Raw genomic sequence first — 15,620 nt, 5'->3', positions numbered from 1 at the left:
CCGTATTTAACAGAATCAAAGCTCACTGTACTTTTCTCTCTTTTTTGTCATTCCAGCTGTCTTTTGCAGCAACAACCCCAGTTCTGGCAGACAAGAAAAAGTACCCCAACTTCTTCCGCACCGTCCCATCAGACAACGCCGTGAACCCGGCTGTAGTGAAGTTCCTCAACTACTACAACTGGAGCCGCGTGGGGACCCTCACGCAGGATGTCCAGAGGTTCTCAGAGGTCAGTGTTCCCTGTTCATTCTTTAAAGAGACTACATTTTCATATGTGAGCTTGTGCCGAAGAAACCTGAGGTTGTATAGTGAGATGCTACAGAAAGCAGACCAGATACACAAGTAAAAAACTAGTGGACATGGAAGTGTTCAATCACAGTGAAGCATGTCCGCTTTGTGCTGGAGCAGCACTCGTGTGTTTACAGGTGTTTTTCTTTTAAAGTCAGTTTTGTTCATTCCAGTCTTTCCACCTCATGCCCCCGAGCGTTGCAGGAGAAACTCCTTCACATTCAGGAGGTGAAGGGTAACTCTGGGTCTCACTGTTATCAAACACTGATGAGATTCTCAGTCGGGGGGGTTTTATTGTACAGATGCAGATTTTTTGCACTTGTCATTCATGTGATGCCAGAATGATTTGAGTGGGTGGCAATCAATTCAATTCAGCCTATTTTCCAATAGTTGACTGAATTAATAGTTTTTCCACCCACGTAGAAAACTCCACAGATGGATTTTCCATGATTCTGAGAAAATGTGAGGATAAACATTTTTGATACTAAGAGCTTAATCTTACCACTTACACCATGTTTCATGTCTTAAGTAATGAATGAAAACAAATTGCTGGCTGGAAATAACAAAGGAGTAGGGTTTCCACTCAGATGAGTACAACTTTTGGGATAGAAATTCTTTTTTTCCGTGAGATTTTGCTTATTATTTATTCACCAAAGTCCATCTGGACACCATTCAGCCTGCTGTGCATGGCCAGTTTTGGGAGAAACCATTCGTAGAAAGATGAAGGACACTCCAACTCAGCCAATTGACTGAAAGCATTAACAATAGATGTGACAAGTTAAATTCATGTTTGACCAAAATGCTACCTAGTTAGACTAACGTATCCCCGTTTGAGGGAGGGTTGAACATGAGTGAAACATTTGTAGTTCCTTCAGTTTCACAGAACTGTCATTATATCACATCAGCGTCAGGAACATTCAGTTAAAAAAAAAAAAGCCACGGCAGAGGTATTGAAAGCATGAATTTGAGAAACATATTGTAAGCTCTTGCCTCGAGGCCCTGGTTGAAAACAATCTGCTCAGCAGCTGGGGGTGGGAGGTGGAGGTGGGTGGGTGTATAAGAAGTCTCACTGCAAATCTCAGAGAGGCCAAATCCCTTTATCTCTCCCCTCCTGAAAGCACCAAGGGGCTTAGGACGGGAGGAAGACGGGCGGCCCGATTCAATCAACCTGCCACAAGATTGGCCTCTAATCCTGATTTACAAATATGCAAGCATCGCTTCCGTGTTTCGTGATTTGTACAATCCTCTGTCAAGTTCACAGCATGACGGTTGTCGGTGCATCGGGAAATCACGGTAACGTGTTGCAAGACGAATCGCTGAAGTAGTAACAATAGAATGCATTATCAGTCTGTTCCCAAATGATGGTGGCGAGTGCTAACGAATAAAGCCAGAATAGACACATTTTTGGGAAATTAGTCAGGTTTAAATAAACCTCAATTATCTTTCACTTTGGCCAGTGTCACTGGTATTCACATCATTCAGAGCTCACATGATTATTTTAGAATGCCATCAAATGAGATTTACTCCATTCTACTTTGTTTCTCTACTTTCTAATAATATAATGTTTTTGTAAATAGCTGATAGCCAATGTCCTCCCACTTATTGAATTTGGAAATGCCAGAGCACAAAAACAAGAGAAGTCTTTTACACACCAACAAAACGCTTGTGTGACCAAAACACTGCAGCAATGAGCCCGAGCGGTCAGAAATCGTGTGGAAATCCTACTTCTATGATAAACTTTTCGACTGAGTCTGCACTTATAACTGCATTACCATACCGCATTCAAACCCTAAAGCTCTGCAAGTTCACTTCCAAACTGGGCTGAAGTTAATAGAAACCTGCAGCATTATTCGAGAAATGTTTGCCAGTATTGCAACGTATTCGTTATTGTTTTTAGAAAAAGTAAGCCCAAAGTTATTTTCAGTGGAATATCATTAACTTTTCTTCATCGGTGCGTCAGGTGTTTCATGATTTAAATGATTATATATGATTATATTTGTGTCCCATCTTTTTGCATTTAAAAACCTCCCTAATGCATATTATACTGTACTGTATACACAGTATGCATGTATGTACACACACGCATACCTGCTTCTGCGTCAGAGTACACTATTGACATTGTTGTCATCTCCACCACCTCCACCTCTCTCCGTCTCTCTTTCCTACTGATCCACAGCGCTGTTTCCCAGGGAAACTGCTCGCAAGGTTAATGTTATGTAACACTTGTTAAGGATTCAGTCAGTGGAATGCACACCACATGCACACACATACTCACACACACATACAGTATGATGTCCCCTGGGACTGTAACCTGTAAGCTAAAGCCAGCTCGTCACTGCTATTTTTAGACACCGCTGAAACACACACACACAACACACACACGCACACAAAGACGCATCCTGTTTGTGGATGGACAATGATGTTCCGTTAATGGGGGTGGGGGTTCGTGGTTTATTGTAGTGACAGATGAGAATGAGTAAAGGCTTGGTATTTGCTTGTGTGAAGGTGTCTCTATGCGCGCTCGCACACACACACACACACACACACACACACACACACACACACAGAGCAATCAACATTATTGAGATTGCCAGACAAACAGGGTTCACCCCGGAACAGAGCAGCCATCATCAGTCAGTCAGATGACAGACCTGACTGAGAACAGGATTAGGACTCAGCCCTCTGCCTGGAACCCTCTGAGCTCAAGTGTTTAATTACACTATGACCACTGATATATTTAGCAGAAGCTACCCTCTCAGCATCCACTCTCTCGGTTCCTGGCTTCTCAGTAATGTTTGCTCGGTCGTTGTCCTTGTTTGTGCATTTTAGGATTTAGTCGTTAGCCATCAGCTGCTGTTCATCAGTAATAACCATGTAATGTTGGATAGAGTCCTCTCCAGGATGAGTCATTCACGCCATTGTACAGGGCATGTAAGGCCATGAGAGGAAGCCATTCGAGAGCTTGTCATCAGGCTGTGGCACAACCATTTGTCACGCTAGTTTGTATAAGCACATGACTGGCATTATAGTCTGAACTCTGGGATTTACATGGCGATTTGTATGGCGATGAAGCGCTCAGGATGCGAGACAGATGTGTGCAGAGACCCACCGCGCTGGCCCATTTGTGAAACCCAAATATTGTGAAAATGTACACGACACATGCTCTCTGTCGCATGTCTGCTACTGGAGCTCTACAGCACCAGTGGACACACAAATACAGTACATTATGAGAGTGGATACACGTGCACAACCCTCTGACAGACAGATGGGATGATGCAAAGCACCTGCTAACACTCTAGTTTGTGTGACACTAATAAAGGCACACGCATGCAGTCACACCTGCCACTGCAAAGGGTGATCGTGCCTGGAAATGATGTGTTAATGATTTGAGGTTAGACCACCGCAGTCTGTTTGTCTCACAGTGTCGTACTGGTGCCATCTGAATCATCGAAAGCTACTCAGTGACAGGTGTGAGTTTTATTTTCGGGGCAAGTAGTGTATTTGCTTGTGGAGTCGTTTGGAAAGCGCGTCAGCTCTGAATGAAAGTCAGTGCAGCTACTTTATCTTAACATCATGCTTTTTTTGGTCTTAAGTGATGCAGCAGTAAACTGTCTTTTGGACACGCAGCCTGAAGACTTCACCTTGGGTTTTTGTGAATTGTAGTGGGCTTTTTTCACTATACATTTTATTGATCATGATTAATTGAGAGACTAAGTGGAAAATAATCGTTAGTTACAAAATATGCAATTAGGTGTCTAATTTTTGGATTTTGCAATGATGATACAAGCACACTGTTGTACTACTGCTGCTGCATAAAAAAAAAAAGCTCTGATGACAGACTGAAGACCCCCCTCCAATGAAAATCAAGTGTTTAACCTTGTTGTAATGTCAGTGGGATGTTTTTTATGTGCTACCAGACATATCAGGAGTGAAACAAGCAGTCGACGGCATGGATGAGCATTTCTTTTTTCATGGAAAAAACTCCCAAATATGTAATTTTGATGAACAGAGGTGACGTTTTAGGGGTTTGATCAGTTCCAGAATAGAAACTTTAACTAATTGAGTACTTAATTTTCCTATATGGCACCTTTAACGCCACCTCAGTTCAGAGCAACGCCTTCCACAGTCCGTGAAATGCAGCGTAGATGTGGGATGATACCTCATTCTGTCACATACACGCCAACGAATCGCAGGGTTTCCTTCAACGTCCTCAACTCATCAATTCATCTTCATTCAGTTTGTTGCCGACAGATGAAGACATTCTACATATGAATAGATTCAAAGTGTGTTAATGTCCTTTTAAATTCAAGTTTTATTTATCTCTGCGGGGCAGTTGTTTCTGCCGCAGTAGCAATAAAAACAAGACAGGGTGAGACACACAAGATGAAAAACCACACATACACTATGTAACCACACCTAATAAAACTCCTATAAATACATGAGATAAAGACGAAAACGTAAAGTATAATATTAGTGAAAAAAGAAGCGTGAAACAGGCATGGCTGTGCTGATGCTCACCACACTGATATCAGCAAATCAGTATTCCTATCAAAGGTCATCTTACTGTCAGTTGTGATGCCCAATGCTCAATATCTTGTCTGTTAATTAGAGTGTTTGTTTGGGTGCTGATGTTTGAAATCAATGCACATTTCCTCGGTTTTTGTAAGACTCCTTCATACCAACCCAAAAAATAGTGAAAAACAGGACCGTGAGGCATTTCAGCAATGTTCAGCAGGCTCATTTTTAACTGTGTTGTCTGCAAACTTAACATTGTGATGGTTGTCAAACTCGCTACGACAGTCATTGGTGTGCATAATACATAAGAGAGGAGAGCGAACGCAGCCGTGGAGAGAGAGCTAACTGATGTTGTAGACAGTCCAGAGAGATGTTCATTTCCTCTACTTTCTAAATGCTGATGCATTGTGCACATTTAACTGAGTGCATCTTCCATTTTGTCCGTCATGTGTGGGCGGATGCTTACATATTTGTGTGTGTGTGTGTGTGTGTGTGTGTACAGGCATGCTCAGAGGTGCAGTAGGGTTGTTTCTCTCCTGTATTTGCTGCTGGGGATTCCCAGGCTGCCCCAGACAATGGGGGATGTTTTTGTTACGCGGAAAAGCCGCTCACTTTCCCCTCTTACCGTCCCTCAATCCATCTGCCCCCCTCCCCTCCGTGTCCATTGCTCTATCTAATACACTCAGTCCAACACACTGATGCCTTTGTCCCTTTCCGTCTCAGTGGAGGAAACACAAAACCAAAGTCAAAATCCTCTCGATGCGAATGGCTTTAGTGTTGGGATTTGCGTCAGTGCGTCTTGTCCTGTATGCGATTGTACCATAAGTTGTTATTCCATATAGCTGTTTGCCCGCTCCGACACATCTCTTCAGACATAGAGGTTATCTGGTGCTGCCGGCCGAGCTAGTTTCCTTTTAGCAGTGCAGAAGCCGGGCCTTTCAGATCAGAACGCTCAACACAACGGGACGTTGTACCTTGTCCAGACCAACAAGGCAATTGTTCCTCAAGAGCAAAACCTGGTTGTATTGATCCACCCTGGCCTCCCTGTTGTTTCAGCTCAGCGAGCAAGTACATTGGAGGGAGTGTTTGTACAGGAGTGAGTGATGTACGGAGTGATTTAGAGCTCTCTCCGGGGGAACCAGGGGAGGAGGCGATTATGACAGCAGACATTTAGAGACATGAGGGAAATAAAGTTGAGGTTGTTTGGATTCATTGATTTTTAGATGGCAACAATCTCCTAGTTGATTACACAAAATAGTTGTAATGATTCATTTTAGCAGCAGTAGCAATAGTAATCGTGGTGATGGTGGTGTTAGTGGTGGTGGGAGCAGTCATGGTTTTATGTTCTTGTAGATGCTAACTGCTGGGTGCTCACACGGCTTTGATGTGCTCTAGCTATCCGTGAAGTGACAGAACACCTGAAATCCGTCTTTTGAGTGTTAAGCTATCACACCCTGTTGGCTCGGAAGATGGAAGCTGGGAGTTTCTTCATTGGCAGCGGACGAGGCTTTGCTCGGCTTGAATCCACAGTTGATTCCAATAATTGTAAGTTTCAACAACACAACAGCATTGAAATATCCACAGAGCTTCTTTAAACTTCTGAGTGTTTTAACCTAACTCTTCACTCCCTCCCTGACAAAACTCCAAGCAAATTTCAAGCTAAATATAGATTTTGGGTGGAGTAGTGTTTCTGTGTATAGAAATAAAGAATATATACAAAGATGGGGCCCGGTTCACATTCGTAAAACCACTGTTGGTAAACACAGGTTGTTTGCAAATGATTGCATTATTTCTTTTTTGGAATTTGGGTCATATTTGAAGCAACGTCGTGCCCTCAAATCAGGATAGACACTATGTTACACATGCACATTTACAAGCAGCTATAGGGCCAAACACACGGCCTTCATCTGTTAGCTGTTATACGTCGTCTCTGCCAACTGAGTTCGACATGCCTCATTTGAGCGCACACGCTCTCTGATGTCTCAACATGGCCCCTAATGCCAGGCTCCCGGGTGGCAGTGGAGGGGGCTCATGGCTGCAGGGCATGGCCGAAGGACATCAGAAAAAAAAAACTGTCTGAAAAGAGAGAGAGGAGGAGATGTCGACAGAACATCTCAGAGTGTAACTTGTAGATCTTTCTCACAGCAGACATTTTGACTTGTCTCTTGTTGCTTTCATAGTGACTGCGTTCCATTGTGCATGCTGGCCCACTGGCATGTCATACTGGTATACATACTGGAACAGAGTCACCATTAATGTTATTAGTTACACCTGTGTTTTTCCTACTATGACAAGTCAAAATGTCTGCTGTGGGAAAAGGGCCTTTTCTAAAATTGTACCTTTTAAAGAGGGAAGCCAGAGGGATGAATCATAGTATGTGTTTGTGAGGGGGGAGAGAGAGCAAGAGGCAGTATGATAAACCACCTCGAGCTCACCATCACGGTGGGGTACCTGCTCCATTCTCCTCCTCCTCTGATCCCATTACCCACCATTCCACTGAATCAATACATCAAAGCCGACATACAGCTGCCGCAGATACATTCACCGCGCTAAACATATGTCTGCTCCTTGTCATGCCCCGGATAACCAGCTGAGAGTGTGTCATTCCGGGAAAAACAAACGCGTACCGTTGTGAATGTTACAACTCCACGTTGAACAGATTGAGTTAAATCAGAACAAAGGCGGTTTGATGTCTTCTGTATGTCATGCTGAAATGTCAAGACGCTTGTCTCCCTGTCTTTCTATTCACGGATGAAGGTACAACATGCAAACACCAGTTCAGAACAAAGGACAGCCTGCATCTACAGCATCTGTCTTTATCAGCGGTGCTGTGTAACTAAGTGCATTTACTTAATTACAGTACATTTTTTTAGGTACTTGGGTAATTCATTTTTATGCTACTATATACTTTAATGTCACATCTCTTGTGATTGGCCCAGCATGGAACCAAGGCAGACAAGCCTTTCTGACTCAGACATATTCCTGTGATTACATTTACACTAGTTGTTGAAATACCAGAGAAAACAAGGAGGAGCAGCTTCTTCCAGTCTAATGTTAATGCCTGAACTCGGCAGCAATGATACACGCACCAGCAGTTAATGTTGCCATGACAGCGATGTCAACAATAAGGAAATAAGCCACCTTAAAACCACATTTCAGGATTGTTGTGAATGATCAGCAGCCAGCATTTCCGTTAGGAAACAAATTGGTGCCTTGAAGATTTCTAGGTGAAATTCCAGTCAAATGTCTGTTTAAGGACCCTATTTTCCAATGTTTTTGTATCCAAGTGACTAATGGGGGACAACAATTTTTGAAATTGGTCGAGTATTGAGCGAGAGCGCTGCAGCTGGCAGTCATAAAGCGGGCTGTGATGTAATCTCTCCAGGTGTTTGCGCGCCGTCAATGTACGTCCACTAAAAGTGTTCGTGTCTGCCACTGACGGCTCACGGTCCCAACAGAGATGCACCTTTTTGTTAAAGAGTGAGATCCAAAGCCAACGCAGAAGCAGTCATTTTGTCAGGGTGAAACACACTTCGTTCAGACTCGACAGAAACACAATAAAACTCCACAGCTGTCTTCCTTTTTTCAATTATGATATATTATTATGGGGTAAGTACTCAGCAGTATATAACATCAAATGTTAACGTTAAACAAATGTTAAAATTAGCTCCACCTTTCCCTGATGCAACATTCGTGATGCTTACTTTTAGTACTTTTAGTGAATTTTGATGTTAAATACTGATATACTTTTACTAATAAAGCGTTTTTAAAACAAGGACAAATAAAAAGTTTTTTGTTTTAATTCATCGTTATAAATTAATGTTGATTGCAGGGTGTATTGGCTGCAGAATGACACCATCGTTCTTTCTGCTGGTTCCCTGTTAGCCTCACTCACGCAGTTTTTGTCTGCCACCTGGTATGATCTCCTGGGAAAATAAAGGCAGACTGACGATCCGCTCAGGCTGGCAACGTTTCTATCTGCTTTCATGTCTCCATTATAGATGAAATGAATGAGTGAACTCACATTTTTTCTCCTCATGTTTTCATCTACTACCTCCTGCACCCCGATGCCAAACCCTGATGTAGCTGGCACGAAGCAATACTCAAACCATGTGTCGTAAATATCACGTCCGTTTCACTTTAGCTCTTCAGTGGACGCGCTTCTTTCTTCTCTCTCATTACCAAAGTGCTGTTGATTGTATCTGCATGGAAATCTGGAAACAAATGCAGCGTGTCCTGTGTTGGTAGTTGCTGGGCTCTCAGGAAAATGGAAAGCGATCTGTTCGTGTTTGGCGCCAACAGTAATACCTCTTGGAAATGCTGGAGGGGTTGAAAAGTTTCCACTTTAAGAAGCATTTTAAATGCAGGACTTTTACATAGAACAGAGTATTTTTACACGGTGGTATTACTACTTCTACTTAAGTTAAAGATTATGGATTACTCCTTCTTCCACAAATCTTTATTGCTTTGTGCCTATTGATCTGAAAAATAGAAGCTACTATGTATGGACTGGTGAGACAAGAGGCGTATGGGAACCAGACAGCAGGATTCAGGAAATCAAGTGGCTCACACTGTATTTTCTTTGACTACAACCTGATGGTGTTTTTGATCTGTGGCAAAGTTTTTAGACCTAAATGATGTGATCTTTGTGTTGAATGTGGCTCATCAATGTATTCTGATGTTTAGCTTTGACTCCGGGACTAGCTGTTTCTTTTCAGCCAATAACAAGGATGTTTCCAGGGAGGGTGTCACTCATGGAGGTTCATACCCCCCAGATCCCAACCTTGTCTGCTATGGCGCTCCAACCAATAGGAGTTGCAAGTGTAGCGATAAGTACATGATCCCACCTGGATTCTGTGAACGCTGCCAGTTGCTTTTAACCTTTAGAGACAGACTTAATTCGCCAACACTGACTACAGCTCACTTGGCGTCAGTTAAAAAAAGAATGGAGCTAAGTGTTCAAGGGTGAGTGTTCGGTCTGCTGGGAAGAGAACTGTGAATGGGCTGGGTGATAAATAAAAAGAGCAAAGCATTGAGCAGCTTCCATAGAAAATTAGAAACCATGCTCATGTGTTCTCTTTTTCTGTCTCTCCTTCTCTTTAAGGTGAGGAATGATCTAACTAGTGAGCTGGAGAAAGCCGACATTCAGATCGCTGATACAGAGAGTTTCTCCAACGACCCCTGTGTCAATGTCAAGAAGCTCAAGGTAAGTGATGCAGCGTGGACACTTCACAGTTCCAACTAAATAAAAAAATTAGAATGATTCAAGGTCGGTTTTATTCAGATAATTCGTAGATACTCCAAATGACTAAGGATCAACTGATTTTAGTGTCACAATTTTGATGCCACCCAAAGTGAATGATGAATCAGTTGACTGGGCGGGGTGGGGTAGGGTAGGATAGAGGGCTGGGGGGATCCCTTATGTCCTGCACTGACTTATGGATGTTTGGTGTTTGATATGTACACATGTACACGCATGCATACAGGATTTCTTGCTTTCTTTCACTCTCCTCTCCCTTGAAATGAAATGAGACAGAACAAAATGAACCATTATTAAGCCAACATTGAGATGTTAGACATGAACATCTTTACACCATTTACTCCTGGTGTTAACATGCATGGGTGATCAGAGTTTGCTTGGATGAAGCAAAAATGCATGAAATTCAGATGTAAATGCAGTCAAGTGTGAAGGCTAAATTATCCAAACTATCTCCAGAGGCAATCAGAGACGCATTTGGCCTCATTTACCAGCTGTATATGTGCCGTGTGTCAGTGCTACATACAGTTTGAAGGAGAAACATTGTCAATGGAAGTAAATTAAACGCATGAACAAGTAGCCAGTGAACTTAATTGATTTGCAAATGATCATATTCTGTTTTTATTTAGTGTCCCAACTTTGTTTGGAATCAGGGTTGAGTTTTATTTTTAGACAGGAAGTTAGATACTTGGCACAGCCCAGAGAAAAGCTGCTGGAAGTGAAGAGAGCAGAGTAGGAGAAAGAAAGAGAGAGGGGTGGAAGATATGACGTACGCGCGATGGAGCAGGTTGAAAGAAATGCAACAGGGAGATGACGAGAGACAGATGGGTAGAGAAGGAACAGGAAGATAAACTGTCTTTCCTAAAATATACGTGTAAACTCTTCATGTTGAGGGCTGACAATTTAAGCTGACACCACCCTTCCTTGATCAACTCTAAATATGCAAATCACAGTGTCGCCTCGAAAAAAGCTCTCCAGAACGTTTGGATGGGGTGGGCGGGGGTCCTCTGACACCCTAATGGTCTGTTTCCCGCTCACCTCGCAACGGCAGTTTGCTGTCTCCCCGACAGCTACGTAATATGATGAGGTAGAGGGTGACACAGATTTTGTTGTCTTGTTTTTTTTTTTTGGTACAGTGTTGTGAGAGATTGTGTATGTGCCAAGGGTGGGGTGGGTGGGTGGGGGGGTGGGGGAGCATGGCGTCACCGTGTGATCCACAAATAGAGCCCTCATGTCTGCGATCCAGCTGGAATATTAAAAAAGCAGACAGGCATCTCTGCTGCACGCCGCTGAAGCAGCCCTCTACATTTCTCTGTCGCTCTCTGCTTGTTTCATCTTCATCTCTTCTTCTCTCTCCCGAGGTATTGGACAGGCTGACAAAACAGCATCAGAAAACAAAGGCAGGCTTACACCCCCACACACACATACCTTCTAATCTTAGTAACAATCAAGTTTATTATTCTTTAATTTGAACATGCCAGCGGAAATTTCAAAGTCTTTTTAAGATTTTCATGAGTGATGGCCAATTTAGGGAGCCTGCATTCAATGGAGGGCCACATGAGAAAGAATGTCCTAAAATCTAAAAGAAGTCCAAAACGTTTTATTATTTATTATAATTTAATTATTTATCATGATTCAGAACTCTTGCCGCTCTGATATAACATAGAAGGGGACGGTCATTTTCTTTTGAAACTTTTTTTTGCCTCACTGATGAACTGATATTATCAGTAGAGGTGGTCCTGTAATCCGCAGTGTCCCCCTTTTCAAACTGATGAAGCACCTCTGCTCGTTCAAATCCCCCAATAGCACAAAGTTCAAGCAAGAGTCTCTCACTGCAAACACAGAGCACACCGTCCTCCTCATGTCTAGCTTCAAGCACCAATCCACACCAAATTCTAGGTCTGACCCTCCAACGGTTTACACAGCGACAACAATATGTTCTCCCTAAATGTGAGTTTAGTGACAAGGTCAGAAATGTTCAGATATTGCAGCGTCAACTGACTGAATGCAACAGCCAGTTTGTTCCACTTCAGATAATAATGCCAGATCTATGGTCATAACAGTGTGTATAACAGTTAATGCTCACCTAGGATCAATTAGCGATCAAACGCACACACACACACACAGATCTATCCTGCGAGTGTGTGCACCAAAGCACATCTGCGCACAGCACACTCGCTGCACAGTAATCATCACAAACAGACGGGGGGATGGTTTAGTGGGTAGAGGCAACGCATTGCCCAGTCTACAAATCACATCTCCCACAACCTCATAAAAGACCATCATTAGTACAGTGTTTGTGTGTATGTGTGTGTGAGTGTGTGTGCCTAATAAGCCTTAACAGTGCCTGATTGGGCTTATGAGGTACAATATTACTCAAACCATTATCACATATAAATCACCATCATAAAGTTACAAACAACCCTGTCACAGATAAAGCAGTGAAGACTGCCCTTAACACTAACCTCTGTGAGAACAATTATTGTTATAGTTATATAAAAGCTCGAGCAATGAGGGTAATTCAGGGCCCTATAGTGCCCCGGTCTGTCTGTATTGCACAAACATAACACACTCACGCATGGCTTTGCCCACAGCTACACAGTCTTTTCATGTTGTTGCCAGGCAGGCCAGAATTCATACTGAAGCTGTGGTCGGTGGCCATTTGGGTTAAGAGCCTTTCCTCCAGGGAGGTTCAGTGTTATTGAGCAGCCGCTGGCACTTCACACACACGCACACAAAATAAACCAAGAGTGCACCCAAGAAAAGTTACTACCTGCCCTTCTTGCACATTGATATACACACACACACACGCACACATTGTGAAGGTGCCAGGAGCAGTTGAACAACACTGAGGGCTTCATACAAAAGACCTCCTTAAATGTCCCAGCATGCTCTCTGGCTCTGGGGAGAAACCACCAGAGAAGCCTTTTCATTGAGCTGCTCTGCTTTCTGAAAGCTCTCATCCTCTTTAGTGTGTTAGTGTGCATGTGTGTGTGTGTCCCATATACAGTGCAGAACCTATATAGGTGATATTGTGAGAGAATTAGTCTTAGATCTTCGAATGTGAGGGCAGGTAGTGCATTAGCATCCATCCATCCATCCATCCATCCATCCATCCATCCATTCCCTCTATAATCTATACAGTTATTTAGAGGAAAAATTACAATGTTTGGCTGTTGGGTAGCTCTGTGTGTCTAATCGCCTCAAGGAATTGGAATTAAGATGACAGTGATTGGTTGCCCCCTATGATCTGTGAATGCGTGACATATGGTAGAGACTGCCTGAGGGAAGGCGACCTCCAGAACTGTGTTCGTAAGGGTTTCTCATTATCCAGACTAAAGGCAGGACACTGTGGGTTCACTGAGATTACAGCTGGTGTGTTTGTCACTTTTTTTTAAAATTGTTTTAATGTTTTATTACAGTTCAACCCAGGTTGACTGTAAAACATGTTTGCAGTTTGTTCTGTTTTATAATTACATTTCAAAAAGGCCCTGTGTGACATCAGCCATGCTGCAAAAAGGTTTTACTGCATGGTTGTTTGGAATGTAGAGCAATTTCACCAAATCAATACAAGAGGGAAGTGAACGCTGTAGCACTCAAAGAACATGATATCACCAAACATTACCAAGTATGTTTGAAAGAATGACAATCCTATTACAAGATGACTGTTGGTGGCAAATCCCAAAATAGTAAAGCAGATCTTCCACTGCGTAGTGAAAACTCTGCACTGTCACAGGGTTGAATAAGAGCCTGTTACAGACTTCTCTCCATGCATCCCACATCACCTCCAGCCTTGCTGACCAGATGTAGATTCATCAAACCTATGTCAGTGTGATTAGATTAGATTTGGGCCAATTTGGTACTGTAATGTGTTTGTGTTTTGACGCACACATGCTGTATGCTATACATGCTTGTGCACACTAAATGACAGACTGTTGGCCCCACAGCCTGATCTTTTTTCCCACCATGAAACATGCTGCACTTCCACCCGGGCAATCTGAATTATTTACAGAGTCAATCACCAGGCTATGTGCTCTGAATCCCCATGTAAATTTGTGCTCTCCAGCCTGGTTGGCAAGGCAGGCAATTCTGCCTGCTGACACTAATGTCTCTCTTGTTATGGATCGACACTATGTGACTTCATATTGCCGTAGCCCCACAGCAACTGGTTCACCGCTCAGATGCCACATACTTTGTAGCTACTCAGAGACATAATAATGAAAATACAGCACACGCAACATGGTTGATCCTATGCCGATTTGTTAAAGTGTGATGTTGCAGACAGAGGAGAAAACTGATCCTAGCACAGATACACTTTTTTTCGAATGGCTGTATTGACTGAGATGCAGTTCTGGGTATGGCAGCATTACTGTGAATCCACACTGTAGAGGTACAGGTTTGCATGCCTCACTGTGCTCATATCTGCCATTCAACTCACAGGGTGTTCTATCTTTTTTTCAGGACAACGATGTGAGAATCATCATTGGCCAGTTTGACGAGAACCTGGCCTCTAAAGTCTTCTGCTGTGTAAGTCCTCAGTGCTGCTTTGAACAGATGATTTGTTAAGGATGTGATCTGGTTTGACGTAGCTAAATTTCTCAGTTTAGTGTTTGGTGTCACATAATTTGGCCTCAGACGGTTTGGCCTCGGTGCTTAGTTCATGATTTCAGTATTTTATTGCATCAGTTGGCACTAGACCCAAACTCTCCAGCCAAGCTTTAGCTTTTGGATACACAGCACCTCATGACACTCCATTTCTTCTTCTTCCCCTCCCAGGCGTATAACCTGAACATGTTTGGCAGTAAATACCAGTGGATTATCCCCGGCTGGTACCAGGGCAACTGGTGGGAGCAGGCTAACTCCACCAACTGCACCACCAAGAAGCTGCTCACGGCCATGGAGGGATACATCAGCGTGGACTTTGAACCGCTCAGCGCTCGGCAGATCAAGGGAATCTCTGGCAGGGTGAGTGACTACTTGCTGTTGTACTTCAGAAGACTTTAATGTTGTGAACAAGGAATTCAATGTGTCATGAGGCTTGAAGACAAAGTTCAGTTAAAACAAGTGAGAAGAATCTACAATACCACTGAGCTGAATAAGTCACCCACTAAAACATTCATTGTTAATGCTGATGTATTTCAGACTGGGCAGTAGCCACGTGTGGTCAAATGATGCTGTTGAATTAAATGTATATTGTGCAGTGTAATAGCCTGAGGTAAATAAAGCACAAAGCTCATTTTGGCTTGGTTCCTAATTTTGGTTTCTGTTTTTAGACCAGAGCTTTATTATCACCAGAGGTTTTTTGTACTTTTCAGTGATTTTAACATTTCCATCGATCTGTGGAAACATAAGAGAACTTTCTCCACAAAAAGACATCTTAGATGCATGTTTGTAAACCAGAGATCTCAGCCAAAATCAATCATGGCTTCTTCTTTATTTAATGTTGCACTACCCAGCACAGGAGCATCGATCCCAAAACAGCAATATCCAGTAACTTTGTATCTCAGATTATGTGGAAAACAATCCCTTCTCTTCGGACAAAGGTGCACCAATAATAATGCA

At 42.9% G+C, this 15,620-nt stretch overlaps 1 protein-coding gene across 1 annotated transcript in view; it reads left to right on the top strand.

Annotated features, from left to right (window-relative positions):
• The window catches only part of gabbr2 (gamma-aminobutyric acid (GABA) B receptor, 2), a 165,593-nt gene that overhangs the window by 85,661 nt on the left and 64,312 nt on the right, over positions 1-15,620 (top strand). The window contains exons 3-6 of the mRNA XM_076754518.1: positions 57-227; positions 9,906-10,007; positions 14,520-14,585; positions 14,835-15,023. Of these exons, the coding sequence (XP_076610633.1) occupies positions 57-227; positions 9,906-10,007; positions 14,520-14,585; positions 14,835-15,023 (528 nt within the window). The remainder of the gene's footprint in view (positions 1-56; positions 228-9,905; positions 10,008-14,519; positions 14,586-14,834; positions 15,024-15,620) is intronic.

This window comes from Chaetodon auriga, chromosome 17 (genome assembly GCF_051107435.1).
Source record: "Chaetodon auriga isolate fChaAug3 chromosome 17, fChaAug3.hap1, whole genome shotgun sequence".
Taxonomy (NCBI): domain Eukaryota; kingdom Metazoa; phylum Chordata; class Actinopteri; order Chaetodontiformes; family Chaetodontidae; genus Chaetodon; species Chaetodon auriga.
The sequence above is the reverse complement of the archived record's forward strand: the minus strand, read 5'-3'. Positions and strand labels throughout refer to the sequence as shown.